This window comes from Taudactylus pleione, unplaced genomic scaffold, assembly GCF_031769625.1.
Source record: "Taudactylus pleione unplaced genomic scaffold, aTauple2 ptg000052l, whole genome shotgun sequence".
NCBI lineage: Eukaryota > Metazoa > Chordata > Amphibia > Anura > Myobatrachidae > Taudactylus > Taudactylus pleione.
The window spans coordinates 196,983-213,211 of NW_028284454.1; the positions used below are offsets into that span (position 1 = coordinate 196,983).

Sequence of the window (16,229 nt, forward strand, 5' to 3'; positions counted from 1 at the left end):
TTTTTAGCCTTAAAAAACTCTTTGGTTGCTTTTGCAGTATGCTTCGGGTCATTGTCCATCTGCACTGTGAAGCGCCGTCCAATGAGTTCTGAAGCATTTGACTGAATATGAGAATATAATATTGCCTGAAACACTTCAGAATTCATTCTGCTGCTTTTGTCAGCAGTCACATCATCAATAAATACAAGGGAACCAGTTCCATTGGCAGCCATACATGCCCACGCCATGACACTACCACCACCATGCTTCACTGATGAGGTGGTATGTTTCGGATCATGAGCACTTCCTTTCCTTCTCCATACTCTTCTCTTCCCATCACTCTGGTACAAGTTGATCTTTGTCTCATCTGTCCATAGGATGTTGTTCCAGAACTGTAATGGCTTTTTTAGATATTGTTTGGCAAACTCTAATCTGGTCTTCCTGTTTTTGTGGCTCACCAATGGTTTGCATCTTGTGGTGAACCCTCTATATTCACTCTTGTGAAGTCTTCTCTTGATCGTTGACTTTGACACATATACATCTACCTCCTGGAGAGTGTTCTTGATTTGGCCAACTGTTGTGTAGGGGTTTTTCTTCACCAGGGAAATAATTCTTCTGTCATCCACCACAGTTGTTTTCCGTGGTCTTCCGGGTCTTTTGGTGTTGCTGAGCTCTCCGGTGCATTCTTTCTTTTTAAGAATGTTCCAAACAGTTGATTTGGCCACACCTAATGTTTTTGTATCTCTCTGATGGGTTTGATTTGATTTTTCAGCCTAATGATGGCTTCACTGATAGTGACAGCTCTTTGGATCTCATATTGAGAGTCGACAGCAACTGATTCCAAATGCAAATGTCACACCTAGAATCAACTCCAGACCTTTTACCTGCTTAATTGATAATGAAATAACGAGGGAATAGCCCACACCTGTCCATGAAATAGCTTTTGAGTTGATAGTCCCATTACTTTTGGCCCCTTAAAAAGTGGGAGGCACATATTGAAACTGTTGTAATTCCTACACCGTTCACCTGATTTGTATGTAATTACCCTAAAATTAAATCTGAACGTCTGCAGGTAAATCACATCTTGTTTGTTTCATTTCAAAACCATTGTGGTGGTGAATAGAGGCCAAAATATGAGAATTCTGTCAATGTCCCAATATTTATGGACCTGACTGTATAATACAGCCATGTAAGTGGGAATAACATATAATACAGACATGTAAGTGGGAATAACATATAATATCTCCATGTATGTGGGAGTAAAATATAATACGACCATGTAAGTGGGAATAACAAATAATACAGCCATGTATGTGGGAATAACATATAATGCAGCCATGTAAGTAGGAATAACATATAATGCAGCCATGTAAGTGGGAATAACATATAAATAGGCCATGTATGTGGAAATAACATATAATACAGACATGTAAGTGGGAATAATATATAATACAGACATGTAAGTGGGAGTAACATATAATACGACCATGTAAGTGGGAATAACAAATAATACAGCCATGTATGTGGGAATAACATATAATACAGACATGTAAGTGGGAATAACATATAATACAGCCATGTATGTGAGAATAACATATAATACAGACATGTAAGTGGGAATAACATATAATACAGCCTTGTAAGTGGGAATAACATATAATACAGCCATGTAAGTAGGAATAACATATAATGCAGCCATGTAAGTAGGAATAACATATAATGCAGCCATGTAAGTAGGAATAACATATAATGCAGCCATGTAAGTGGGAATAACATATAAATAGGCCATGTATGTGGAAATAACATATAATACAGACATGTAAGTGGGAATAATATATAATACAGACATGTAAGTGGGAATAACATATAATATGGCCATGTAAGTGGGAATAACATATAATATGGCCATGTAAGTGGGAATAACATATAATGCAGCCATGTAAGTGGGAATAACATATAATACAGCCATGTAAGTGGGAATAACATATAATACAGCCATGTAAGTGGGAGTAACATATAATACAGACATGTAAGTGGGAATAACATATAATATGGCCATGTATGTGGGAATAACATATAATACAGACATGTAAGTGGGAATAACATATAATGCAGCCATGTAAGTGGGAATAACATATAATACAGCCATGTAAGTTGGAATAACATTTAATACAGCCATGTAAGTGGGAATAACATATTATGCAGCCTTGTAAATGGGAATTACATATATAATAGACATGTAAGTGGGAATAACATATAATGCACCCATGTAAGTGGGAATAACATATAATACAGACATGTAAGTGAGAATAACATATAATGCAGCCATGTAAGTGGGAATAACATATAATATGGCCATGTATGTGGGAATAACATATAATACAGACATGTAAGTGGGAATAACATATAATATGGCCATGTATGTGGGAATAACATATAATGCAGCCATGTAATTGGGAATAACATATAATACAGACATGTAAGTGGGAATAACATATAATATGGCCATGTATGTGGGAATAACATACTGTTTTCCCATTTTGAAGATAAAACTCGTCCAATGTCAGAGGTTACGGCTGAACTTTCCCCCTATTACATACTGCATACTGTAAGTGCCTGATGTCGGCGTGTTCTGACTCTGTGGTAGAACGGACCAGCGATGCTGAGTAGACCTATCCCAGCGCACTGGGGGAACATTAGTGACGTCCACAGAGGTCCCTGCCCGGTACTGAGTCAGCCAATAGTGTCAGGGTGATGTATATTCCAATATAAAGATCGGACGCGAGCGCACTCCGCACCGTGCCCTAGATACTGTGATATTGAGCAGATTAGAATCCTCTACGGCACAATCGATAAACACAGAGGAACATTTTCATTGTAATCTGGAGACGGAGTTACTTTTCCTGCCGGAATTACTGCAATTCTTTTCTTCTCTCTCTGTTTATTTTAGAATAATTACTAAAATTAGCTGTTTCCTATATTACACAACACAGGGGGTGATGATAATTATATATTTGTGGCTGAGCGTCTGATGAAATCCTGACTGTTTTAGTAACATATGTCGTCAGTAAATGTGTTTTTGTTTAATCTAATTTTGCAGTTTTGTGTTTTTATTGTGAAGCGTTCTGATATTATGGCGCTGATATAACGGTGCTGATATAACGGCACTGATATAACGCCGCCGATATAACGGCGCTGGCATAACGGCGCTGGTACAGGTTGAGTCTCCCATATCCAAATATTCCGAAATCCGGAATTTTTTGAGCATGACTGAAATAGTAAAAACTTTGTTTGGTGATGGCTCAATGTGCACAAACTTTGTTTAAAGTACAACATTGTTAATAGTATTGTATACAATTACCTTCAGGCTGTGTCTATAAGGTGTATATGTCACATAAATACATTTCATGTATGTACACAAATTTTGTTTGAGCCACAAAATTATTGACATATTGTATAAAATGACCTGCAGGCTATGTGTATAAGGGTATATAGAACATAAATGCATTCTGTGTGTATATTTGGATCCCATTCCCAAGATATTTCATTATTTTATGCAAATATTCCAAAATGCGGAATATTCCGATTTCCAAAATGCCCCTGGTCCCAAGCATTTTGGATATGGGAGACTCAACCTGTATAACGGCTCTGATGTAACGGTGCTGGTATAACTGCTGGTATCACGGCGCTGGTATAACGGCACTGGTATAACGGCTCTGATATAACGGCTCTGATATAACGGTGCTGGTATGACGGCGCTGGTATAACGCTGTTGATATAATGGTGCTGGTATAACGGCACAGAAGTGAATGCGCAATATCTGCGAATTTGTACTGCACAAGCCACAAACATATGCGCGTGCGCAGAGCTGGGATCTGCCGTGGTAACTGGGGAGGTGGGATCGCGTCAGGAAGGGGGCGGCCTCTATATTATATCATTATGTTTGTGGATTTTAAAAGTAAATTTTTTGCTTATTTCATTCACACGAGACGGAATATTTTATTCTCTGCATTATATCAGTCCTTAGCGTGAACACATTTATTGCTATTAAATCAGAAGTTGCTATATCATGCACTATACTATGCTCTATATTGTGTACTATATCATGTACTATATTATGTACTATATCATGCACTATATTATGTACTATATCATGCACTATATTATGTACTATATCATGCACTATATTATGTACTATATCATGCACTATATTATGTATTGTTTATGCCTCATTTATACACTACATATGTGGTATCTGGTGTAATAATTCCTGTGTGTGATGTTTCTCTCCCTTCCTCAGGTATTCCTCCCAGCATTTCTCCACTTAGCTCACCGTGCCATTCTCCCCTTCACGGGACACCAGCCCCCAGCCCCACAATAAAATCCCTCCCTGTACAGTTCACAGACTCTACTGAGGGGAGCAGACTGAACCCACATAAAGCCTTAACATGTACGAAGAGTGCGCCTGAGACTATCGAGCCTCTCCATGAACCCCCCGTCGTCTGTAGCAGGTAAGTGGTTGTACTCCGCTATAGTCACACAGTATTAGCCGGTGTCCGTAGTACCACGTGGCCATCTGCTGCTCAGTACAATTCTTCTGTAGCTACAGTATATGGCCTGGGCTATTAGCCATCGGGTCTGGTCTATGACTTCGGTTTGGCCTAGGAACCTTCAGGACCTGGTCTGCGAGCCTTCAGGGCCTGGTCTGCGAGCCTTCAGGGCCTGGTCTGCGAGCCTTCAGGGCCTGGTCTGCGAGCCTTCAGGGCCTGGTCTGCGAGCCTTCAGGGCCTGGTCTGCGAGCCTTCAGGTCTGGTCTAGGAGCTTTCAGGTCTGGTCTAGGAGCTTTCAGGGCCTGGTCTAGGAGCTTTCAGGGCCTGGTCTAGGAGCTTTCAGGGCCTGGTCTAGGAGCTTTCAGGGCCTGGTCTAGGAGCTTTCAGGTCTGGTCTAGGAGCTTTCAGGGCCTGGTCTAGGAGCTTTCAGGGCCTGGTCTACGAGCCTTTGAGGCCTGGTCTAGGAGCCTTTGAGACCTGGTCTAGAAGCTTTCAGGGCCTGGTCTAGGAGCCTTTGAGACCTGGTCTAGAAGCCTTTGAGGCATGGTCTAGAAGCTTTCAGGGCCTGGTCTAGGAGCTTTCAGGGCCTGGTCTAGGAGCTTTCAGGGCCTGGTCTAGGAGCCTTTAAAGCCTGGACTTGCTGGAAAGGGGTGTGGTCTTCCTCCAGTAGTGCGGGGTTTGGTTCATAAGGGGACATGGTCTAATTATCCAGATTTCCCAAAGTGTGTTTATGTTCACAGTTATTCAATCCATCCAACAGGAAAATACATTTTGCAGCAATGTCTAATACATGGTGTCTTCACATAACATGTTACGGGATGGGTACAGGATGCCGGTGCTCTGTATCCCGACGGTCAAAATTCTGGGTTAGGATACCAACACCTTTTCGGTCAATATCCTAACCCTACCCCTAACTCTCCCTCCGCGGTGTCTAAACATAACCTCCTCCTCCCTGGTTCCTAAACCTAACCTCCTCCTCCCTGGTGCCTAAACCTAACCTCCTCCCCGATGCCTAAACCTAGCCTCCTCCCCCCTAGTGCCTAAACCTAACCTCCTCCTCCCTGGTGCCTAAACCCAGAGCCGTAACTAGACTTTTTGGTGCCCTGTGCCAGAAAAAGCATTTGCGCCCCCTCATTTTTCAAAGGGACATAATGCACCCAAAAAAGGGTCATGGCTTCATGGGGAAGGGCCAGGGAAGAGATAGGAGAGGCCAGGAGATGCCTGGGATGAAATAAGAGGAAGCTACAAGCAAGAATGATAATAAACAGAAATTTGACAGGCCTAAACAGCGCCCCCTGACCTGTGGTGCCCTGTGCGATGGCACCGGCCGCACTACCCTAGCTACGGCCCTGCCTAAACCTAACCTGCTCCCCGGTGCCTAAATCTAACCTCCTCCTCCCTGGTACCTAAACCTAAACTTCACCCCAGTGCCTAAACCTAACCTCCTCCTCCCTGGTGCCTAAACCGAACCTTCTCCCCGGTGCCTCAACCTAACCTCCTTCTCCCTGGTGCCTAAACCTAACCTCCTCCTCCCTGGTGCCTAAACCTAACCTCCCCCCTAGTGCCTAACCCTAACCTCCTCCTCCCCGGTGCCTAAACCTAACCTCCTCCTCCCCGGTATCTAAACCTAACCACCTCCTCCCCGGTGCCTAAACCTAACCTCCTCCTCCCCGGTATCTAAACCTAACCTCCTCCTCCCCGGTATCTAAACCTAACCACCTCCTCCCCTGTGCCTAAACCTAACCTCCTCCTCCCCGGTGCCTAAACCTAACATCCTCCTCCCCGGTATCTAAACCTAACCTCCTCCTCCCTGGTGCCTAAACCTAACCTCCTCCTCCCTGGTGCCTAAACCTAACCTTCTCCTCCCCGGTACCTAAATCTAACCTTCTCCTCCCCGGTGCCTAAACCTAACCTCCTCCTCCCCGGTGCCTAAACCCAACCTCCTCCTCCCCAGTGCCTAAACCTAGCCTCCTCCTCCCCGGTGCCTAAACCTAACCTCCTCCTCCCCGGTGCCTAAACCTAACCTCCTCCTCCCTGGTGCCTAAACCTAACCTCCTCCTCCCTGGTGCCTACACCTAACCTCCTCCTCCCTGGTGCCTAAACCTAACCTCCTCCCCCCTAGTGCCTAACCCTAACCTCCTCCTCCCCCTAGTGCCTAACCCTAACCTCCGCCTCCCCCCTAGTGCCTAACCCTAACCTCCGCCTCCCCCCTAGTGCCTAACCCTAACCTCCTCCTCCCCCCTAGTGCCTAACCCTAACCTCCTCCTCCCCGGTGCCTACACCTAACCTCCTCCTCCCTGGTGCCTAAACCTAACCTCCTCCCCCCTAGTGCCTAACCCTAACCTCCTCCTCCCCTCTAGTTCCTAACCCTAACCTCCTCCTCACCCCTAGTGCCTAACCCTAACCTCCTCCTCCCCGGTGCCTAAACCTAACCTCCTCCTCCCTGGTGCCTAAACCTAACCTCCTCCCCCTCCCCCTAGTGCCTAACCCTAACCCCGCTACTTACCTTCGGGATGCCTACGCCAGGATTCTGACAGGTGTCGGGATTCAGCATCAGTATTCTAGGCGCTGGCATCCCGACTGTTGGGATACTGAACGTACCCCCATGTTACATATTACACGTTACATATTACATGGTGACTTGTCCATGGTCAGATTTCGAACTTACATTGTACTGAATTACCCACAGTACCCCCTCCCTCGTGTGTATATGATGAGTGAGGGGAGCCTAAGTGCCGCATTGCCCCTTATGACCATCGCCTCCATCTCAGCCTCGCTGCGTCAGTATATGAAATGTTTCTTCTATGAGTAAATTCCAGCGATGCTGTGATAAGATATCAGGAATCCTGGGGCAAAAGTCAATTTAGCGACCCCCAAAACATTTTGTAAATCAAAATGGTGGCAGATTCCTTCGGAACCTCCCTCTGCGCACAATGTGGGTAATTACAGGAGGGGAAATGTAACTTTATGGGCCCCTATCCAGGTACCTCGCGTTACGGTAGTGCAGGCGGTGACGCAGAAGCTCGGCGCTTATTGAATCTGCCCCAGTGAGTGACTGTATCAAGTGACCGTTTCCTACTGCGCTTCTGCCCCTAGGGCCGCACCTGGGAGTCGCGGTAAAGCCTTACGGTACATTTCCCTGTTTATTTGCTTATCTTAGCATCTCATAAGACGAGACCCCCCTCTATGAGTAATGGGGTCACTTGTGTTCCTAGAGCTTCGGGGGCTGATACAAGTGTTGTTATAGGGTCTCACCTGTCCTAGTATGTCTGATGTTGGCGTTCTCTCCGGGGGTACCTTGGGTAATTACAGCGGCATAGAGGTGTAATAAGGAGTCTCCCTGTATAAGATGTGTATAATGATGCAGTCAGCTGTAATCACAATAAATGGTAATAAACCCTGTATTACAGCTGCGGGAGGCCGTACAGCCAAAATAATCCCCCCGTCAGGACGCCGGACCCTAGTGACGAGGTGACGCACTCCCAGAACAGAGCAGGTATTAGTGATGTGCCGGTGCGATATCTGTGTATGTGCATTGTATCTGGGTGTTGTAATGCGGGCGTCTGTCGGGTGTGTATTGGGGCGTTGTGGGGGGTCATTATGTTGGGGTATATGTGTCTCAGTATTCATGGTGCTGAATCAATGTCTTTATGAATAAAACAAAAATGACGCATATGAGGAGGGGGGCAGAGGCCGCAGGAAACGATATGGAAACATCCGCACGCGTAATACAGCTCCAGCAGACATTGGGGGGCGATTACTACACCAGACCCCCCCCCCAGTAACCGAACCCTAATTTCCTCTGTCACTTGCAGCAAAGCTAAGTCCATTGTGGTCTCACAGGTTTTTACTGCAGCATCTAATTGCGCCAATGTGAAATAGTTCATTTATATGAGAAACGCGGAGAGAATGTCGCACACGATCGCTGACAAGTCTCCAACGGGCTCCACGCGAGACGCTCTGCAGTCGGCCTCCATTCCCCTTCAGCAGATCCTGCAGCCGCGTCAGCGCTCAGTAAGACCTGCGATAACGGTGTGATACCCGCCAAGACGGGATAACGATATAACTGCGTTACGCTCATATCTTGCGCTGTAGACTGCGGCCTAGCAGTAGGGGTACGCAGCAAGAGCGCAGGGGTCCCAGAAATTGGGTGGTAGGTTGTTACCTATGACCCTGGGAGCACTAACATGGCTGCCATCAGGGACTTTGGAAGGGACTGTAGCCAGACATGGAAGATAAGGGGGGCAGGAGTGGGGTACAAAAGAGGAAATGGTGGTGGGGCAACAGCAGGGTCCCAGAACTGACATACACGTGAGAGGAAAAAAAAGTGACGTTCCGCAGGCCGCATAAATGGGATTTTAAAGGAAAGTTCCCATAAAGATCTATAAACATTTTGTATTTCAAGACCGCCAGGTACGGACATGACTAGTAGGGACCGCCTCATGCGCCCCTCTCCTGGCATAGCCGGGAATCAGAAACACCATTTTTAAAGGTAAACAGAAACGTCCATCTGGACATATTCTTGCCGAGGAGACATTCCGGCGGTTATTATTGCGTTTGCCGCGTTTCTCCGCGGAGATGGGGAGTTTTCCTGCCAGTCTGGCATTTTGTGGTTGTGTCTCTGTTGCAGATGATCCGGCTCACACCACGTCAGACTATGACAGTATGCACGAGACCAACAACAGCGACAGCAGCGACATCGTACAGAACGACGAGGACGCAGAGGGCGGGAGGACGCAGTCCAGGAAAGGATCGGACTGCAGGACCTACCGGCCGGACAACATTGATCTCCATACGTTAATAACGACAGCCGAGGTCAGTAGTGTAATGACGCAAGGCAGTCATTCGCCGTGCGCCACATCAGCCGGATAATCGCGGTCATTAGGCTGACGGCACAATACGTCTGATTGACATGTCGGGATTTTCTAGTGACAATATTTATTATATCACAGTCCTGATAGTCCCATAGTAACAGGATCGTGTGAATAGGCCCCATATGGATTCAGCTATATGGGTGATAAATCACTTATCAATAACTAGATAAATATACCCCTAGTTTCCTATAACTGCTTTTACCCAATGAGCAAGTCCTGGGATCATGTACGCAGAGATACGGCCGCTATCAGTCTGATCTTTTGCGCCAAGAATAACTCTGCGGCTCATACGCGCTGACTATAGTGACCGCTACTCTCACCAGTAGGGGGATGGGGGCATCGCGGTCTATTTTCCAATGTGTAAATGGGACACAATTGCGTGCGATTTCCGCACCTCTGCATTAGAGCCTGAATGTGCAAAAGAAAAGTTGCGCGCAAAAATAGCGCGATTATGTGTATACCTGTATTGTGATGTGAATGGATTAAGATGCCTGTAGCGCACACATATTAGTATTTGCACTAGGCGCACGTCAGGCGCTGTAAGCGCGTATATTTACACGCAATAAAACATCTGTAATGAATTTAATTACAGCTGAATGCTACAAAAATGCCGTAATGTCTAACAATGGCGTATTACTGTAACAACCACTGTAAGAATAAATAAAATTATACTTAATTCTAGGCGGCGCGGAGCCACACAATAGAAAGGGTGCGCCGCAGATAGTCACAGCATAGTAACGTATAGCGCGGGGTCGGTGCGCCTGTGCTCCCCGGCACGTACAGTACACATGCCTATAGATACAGACGGAAGTGTCTCTTCTACAGATGTGGAAATACTATAAATGAGCCCAGAGTCGGCATTAAAGCGCTATTTACGAAGATTGTTCAGAGGTGCAAATCTACACTAACACCCAATTAGCCAACCAGGAATGACCTGTTATCTGTGTACAGTAGTTAGACAATGAAAGCAATTCTCTGATTGGCTGTTATAGTGTTGGTGCAGACTCACTAACACAGGAATTGTCACGTTATAATTATAATAGTTACCCCATACTATACATGCACCGTGAGAGTTATAACACCCCATGTACAGCTCCTTCATGTGCGATTACAACATACAGTGACCTAATTGTTCCTTTTATTCCCACATTCAGGAGAAACCGATTCTGGCTCCAGAGCCGCTAATAATGGAAAATCTAGAAAACCTCATGGGAGAGATTAACAATTGGAACTTCCCCATATTTGACGTTGTAGAGAAAACGGGGCAGTCGTGTGGCAGAATCCTCAGCCAGGTAAGGGGCAGACATGGGGCAGATACAGCAATGCCCGGCCTCCTGTAGGGGTAATACTGTATAGTGTAGAGGATACGGCACTGCCCGGCCTCCTGTGGGGGTAATACTGTATAGTGTAGAGGATACGGCACTGCCCGGCCTCCTGTGGGGTAATACTGTATAGTGTAGAGGATACGGCACTGCCCGGCCTCCTGTGGGGTAATACTGTATAGTGTAGAGGATACGGCAGTGCCCGGCCTCCTGTGGGGTAATACTGTATAGTGTAGAGGATACGGCAGTGCCCGGCCTCCTGTGGGGTAATACTGTATAGTGTAGAGGATACGGCAGTGCCCGGCCTCCTGTGGGGTAATACTGTATAGTGTAGAGGATCCGGCACTGCCCTGCCTCCTGTGGGGTAATACTGTATAGTGTAGAGGATACGGCAGTGCCCGGCCTCCTGTGGGGTAATACTGTATAGTGTAGAGGATACGGCAGTGCCCGGCCTCCTGTAGGGGTAATACTGTATAGTGTAGAGGATACGGCAGTGCCCGGCCTCCTGTGGGGTAATACTGTATAGTGTAGAGGATACGGCAGTGCCCGGCCTCCTGTAGGGGTAATACTGTATAGTGTGTAGAGGAATACGGCACTGCCCGACCTCCTGTGGGGTAATACTGTATAGTGTAGAGGATACGGCACTGCCCGGCCTCCTGTGGGGTAATACTGTATAGTGTAGAGGATACGGCACTGCCCGGCCTCCTGTGGGGTAATACTGTATAGTGTAGAGGATATGGCAGTGCCCGGCCTCCTGTGGGGTAATACTGTATAGTGTAGAGGATACGGCAGTGCCCGGCCTCCTGTGGGGTAATACTGTATAGTGTAGAGGATACGGCAGTGCCCGGCCTCCTGTGGGGTAATACTGTATAGTGTAGAGGATCCGGCACTGCCCTGCCTCCTGTGGGGTAATACTGTATAGTGTAGAGGATACGGCAGTGCCCGGCCTCCTGTGGGGTAATACTGTATAGTGTAGAGGATACGGCAGTGCCCGGCCTCCTGTAGGGGTAATACTGTATAGTGTAGAGGATACGGCAGTGCCCGGCCTCCTGTGGGGTAATACTGTATAGTGTAGAGGATACGGCAGTGCCCGGCCTCCTGTGGGGTAATACTGTATAGTGTGTAGAGGAATACGGCACTGCCCGACCTCCTGTGGGGTAATACTGTATAGTGTAGAGGATACGGCACTGCCCGGCCTCCTGTGGGGTAATACTGTATAGCGTAGAGGATACGGCACTGCCCGGCCTCCTGTGGGGTAATACTGTATAGTGTAGAGGATACGGCAGTGCCCGGCCTCCTGTGGGGTAATACTGTATAGTGTAGAGGATACGGCAGTGCCTGGCCTCCTGTGGGGTAATACTGTATAGTGTAGAGGATCCGGCACCCCCCTGCCTCCTGTGGGGTAATACTGTATAGTGTAGAGGATACGGCAGTGCCCGGCCTCCTGTGGGGTAATACTGTATAGTGTAGAGGATACAGCAGTGCCCGGCCTCCTGTGGGGTAATACTGTATAGTGTAGAGGATACGGCAGTGCCCGGCCTCCTGTGGGGTAATACTGTATAGTGTGTAGAGGATACGGCACTGCCCGACCTCCTGTGGGGTAATACTGTATAGTGTAGAGGATACGGCACTGCCCGGCCTCCTGTGGGGTAATACTGTATAGTGTAGAGGATACGGCACTGCCCGGCCTCCTGTGGGGTAATACTGTATAGTGTAGAGGAGACGGCACTGCCCGGCCTCCTGTGGGGTAATACTGTATAGTGTAGAGGATCCGGCACTGCCCGGCCACCTGTGGGGTAATACTGTATAGTGTAGAGGATCCGGCACTGCCCGGCCTCCTGTGGGGTAATACTGTATAGTGTAGAGGATACGGCACTGCCCGGCCTCCTGTGGGGTAATAGTGTAGAGGATCCGGCACTGCCCGGCCTCCTGTGGGGTAATACTGTATAGTGTAGAGGATCCGGCACTGCCCGGCCTCCTGTGGGGTAATACTGTATAGTGTAGAGGATACGGCACTGCCCGGCCTCCTGTGGGGTAATACTGTATAGTGTAGAGGATACGGCACTGCCCAGGCTCCTGTGGGGTAATACTGTATAGTGTAGAGGATCCGGCACTGCCCGGCCTCCTGTGGGGTAATACTGTATAGTGTAGAGGATACGGCACTGCCCGGCCTCCTGTGGGGTAATACTGTATAGTGTAGAGGATACGGCACTGCCCGGCCTCCTGTGGGGTAATACTGTATAGTGTAGAGGATCCGGCACTGCCCGGCCTCCTGTGGGGTAATACTGTATAGTGTAGAGGATCCGGCACTGCCCGGCCTCCTGTGGGGTAATACTGTATAGTGTAGAGGATCCGGCACTGCCCGGCCTCCTGTGGGGTAATACTGTATAGTGTAGAGGATACGGCACTGCCCGGCCTCCTGTGGGGTAATACTGTATAGTGTAGAGGATCCGGCACTGCCCAGGCTCCTGTGGGGTAATACTGTATAGTGTAGAGGATCCGGCACTGCCCGGCCTCCTGTGGGGTAATACTGTATAGTGTAGAGGATCCGGCACTGCCCGGCCTCCTGTGGGGTAATACTGTATAGTGTAGAGGATCAGGCACTGCCCCACCTCCTGTGGGGTAATACTGTATAGTGTAGAGGATACGGCACTGCCCGGCCTCCTGTGGGGTAATACTGTATAGTGTAGAGGATACGGCACTGCCCGGCCTCCTGTGGGGTAATACTGTATAGTGTAGAGGATACGGCACTGCCTGGCCTCCTGTGGGGTAATACTGTATAGTGTAGAGGATACGGCACTGCCCGGCCTCCTGTGGGGTAATACTGTATAGTGTAGAGGATACGGCACTGCCCGGCCTCCTGTGGGGTAATACTGTATAGTGTAGAGGATCCGGCACTGCCCGGCCTCCTGTGGGGTAATACTGTATAATGTAGAGGATCCGGCACTGCCCGGCCTCCTGTGGGGTAATACTGTATAGTGTAGAGGATACGGCACTGCCCGGCCTCCTGTGGGGTAATACTGTATCCCTTTCATTGGGAATTGCCCTCTTGTACTTACCGTGTGTCTCTTATTGGCAGATGACGTACAGACTCTTTGACGATATGAATCTCCTGCAGACGTATAAGATCCCATTGAAGGAGTTTGTGAATTACTTTCATGCACTGGAGAATGGATACAGAGATATTCCCTGTGAGTCCTCCCCTCCTACTAACTGGATATAGGATGTCCCAGGAGAGTTAGATGTGGGAGGGGCGTTTCCTAGCTCGGATATATATTTCAGTGCCAGGATGTGTAGGCTACATGCAGAAGCAGCCAGTATTTACCCTACATGCACACGTAATACATGTATGTGCCCCCCCTTTGCATTGCAGCGTGGTTTGTTCCGGGAACAAAGTTGCCGCTTATTTTGCTTTGCGCCAATTGCAGAATCAGCCCCTGAATGAGGAACTTTCTGTCTATCATCCAGTGTTTTAGTCGCCCCTAACCATTGGCAAACCGGGTGACTGACAATGGGAACACGCAGGCGTGTACAGTCTACAGGGAAATCAGAGAGGAACACTTGTAACTAAGGCCCTGATTCAGAGCCGGACGCTCTGACCAGAGCGCTCGCTCTGAATCAGGGCCCACCTCCATTAATATGGAGCGTCCTCCTGGACGCTCGTATAGCTGTGGGTCACCACCCACAGCATATACGAGCGTGCAGGATGATGGTCGCGATGGTCTTGACCATCGCGACCATCGCCACTGCGAGCAGAAGCCTGCGGTTGAGTTTCTCAACCGCAAGGCCAGGAGTGATTTTGGCTCTATCAGAGCCAAAATCACTCCCACTGACGTCACTAGTGATGTCAGTGGGGCCGGCTTCTGATGGTAGGCGTTCCCTTGGGAACGCCTCCGTCTGGCAGGCACGCCCCCGGCACGCCCACCAAAGGGGGCGTGCTGTCAATCAACATCGACAGCACGCCCCCTTTGATCAGACACTACGAGCGAAGGAAAGTCCTTCGCTCGTCGCGTCTCGCGCATGCGCACGACGGAGCTCCCTCCGTCGTGCGCATGTACAGTGCAGACCATCGACCCACTTGCGAGCGGACAGCTGCTCGCGAGTGGGTCTGAATGAGGGCCTAAGCCCTAAATACGATATTCCAATTTGATCCTGTGAGATTGCAAGCATAATATGTGGTCTAAATCATATATGATCCTGTAACACAGCGATATTTGCTTGGATGTTGTTTAATTTTACAAAGAGAACACATGTAAGTTTTATGTGAACTGTGTAGAATGGGAATGGTGATCAGGTACAATAGAATAGAAGGGGGTAATTAGGTAGAATAGAGAGAGGAGAATGGATAGAATAGACTGGGGGGGTTCAGGAAGAATAGAATAGAGGGGGAATTGAGTAAACATTAAAGGTGGATAAGTGGGTAGAATAGAGGGGGAGGGGTAATTGGGTAGAAAAGAATAGAGGGGGTAATCAGGTACAATAGATGGAGATAATAGGTCGATTAGGATAGATTGATACTAATTTAGTAAAGTACAATGGGGTGTGTGTACTTCTATACTATAGAATAGGGGGAGGTAATGGGGCAGAATAGAGGGGTGGCGGGTAATTGGGTAGATAGAATGGAGGGGGTAATTGTGTAGTATAGAACACAGGGGGTAATTGGGGAGAATATAATAGAGGGGGAGGTTATATGGGTGGTTCTTGGATTTGATAAGATGCCTAAGAGGTAAGTTCTTGGGGAATATAGGTTTGAAGGTTTGGAAGCTAGAGGAAAGTCTTGTTGTACATGGGGGGACATTTCACAGAGCGGGTGTAGACCTGTAACCGGGACTGGGAGCAAGTACTACATATCTCCCACCATTTTTTTCTGGTGACTTGCCCCTTCATGCATTATTATTGGGGCATGGTCACATGTAGCGACCTCTGCCCCACGTTGTGGTCTGCCCCCAGCCTCACTCTGTACGTGGCATCCATTCACCGCTGCTCATAACAGATCGGCGTAGAGAGAAATCTTGCGGGACTGTCCTCCCAAACCAGGAATGCTTGGGTGCTGTGGTAATGAGTGTGTATGAGAGACGCAGATCTTGTGCTGAGTGGGGGGGCGAGCTGGGAGAGAGTAGTAATATATAACAATTTTATATGTATCCTGTAATATACAGGCAGCCGACATAGGGGAGCAGCAGCAGGACATCTAGCATTTGCTACATACAGTGTACACACACACACACATATATATATACACACATACACACACACATACACGTATAGACACAAATATACACATACATATACATACATACATATACACACATACAGTACACACACACACACACATACACGTATAGACACAAATATACATATACACATATACATACACACACACACACAGACTATATACATATACACACATACAGTACACACACATACACACACACACATATAAACACACATACATACACACTATACACACACATATACATACACACACACACACTATACACACA

The 16,229-nt window shown here is 47.7% G+C and overlaps 1 protein-coding gene across 1 annotated transcript in view; it reads left to right on the forward strand.

Annotated features, from left to right (window-relative positions):
* PDE3A (phosphodiesterase 3A) overlaps window positions 1–16,229 on the forward strand; it is a 145,749-nt gene that overhangs the window by 70,642 nt on the left and 58,878 nt on the right. Inside the window, exons 5-9 of the mRNA XM_088462662.1 lie at window positions 4,280–4,490; window positions 7,940–8,025; window positions 9,160–9,344; window positions 10,558–10,695; window positions 13,805–13,916. Coding sequence (XP_088318788.1) covers window positions 4,280–4,490; window positions 7,940–8,025; window positions 9,160–9,344; window positions 10,558–10,695; window positions 13,805–13,916 — 732 coding nt within the window. The remainder of the gene's footprint in view (window positions 1–4,279; window positions 4,491–7,939; window positions 8,026–9,159; window positions 9,345–10,557; window positions 10,696–13,804; window positions 13,917–16,229) is intronic.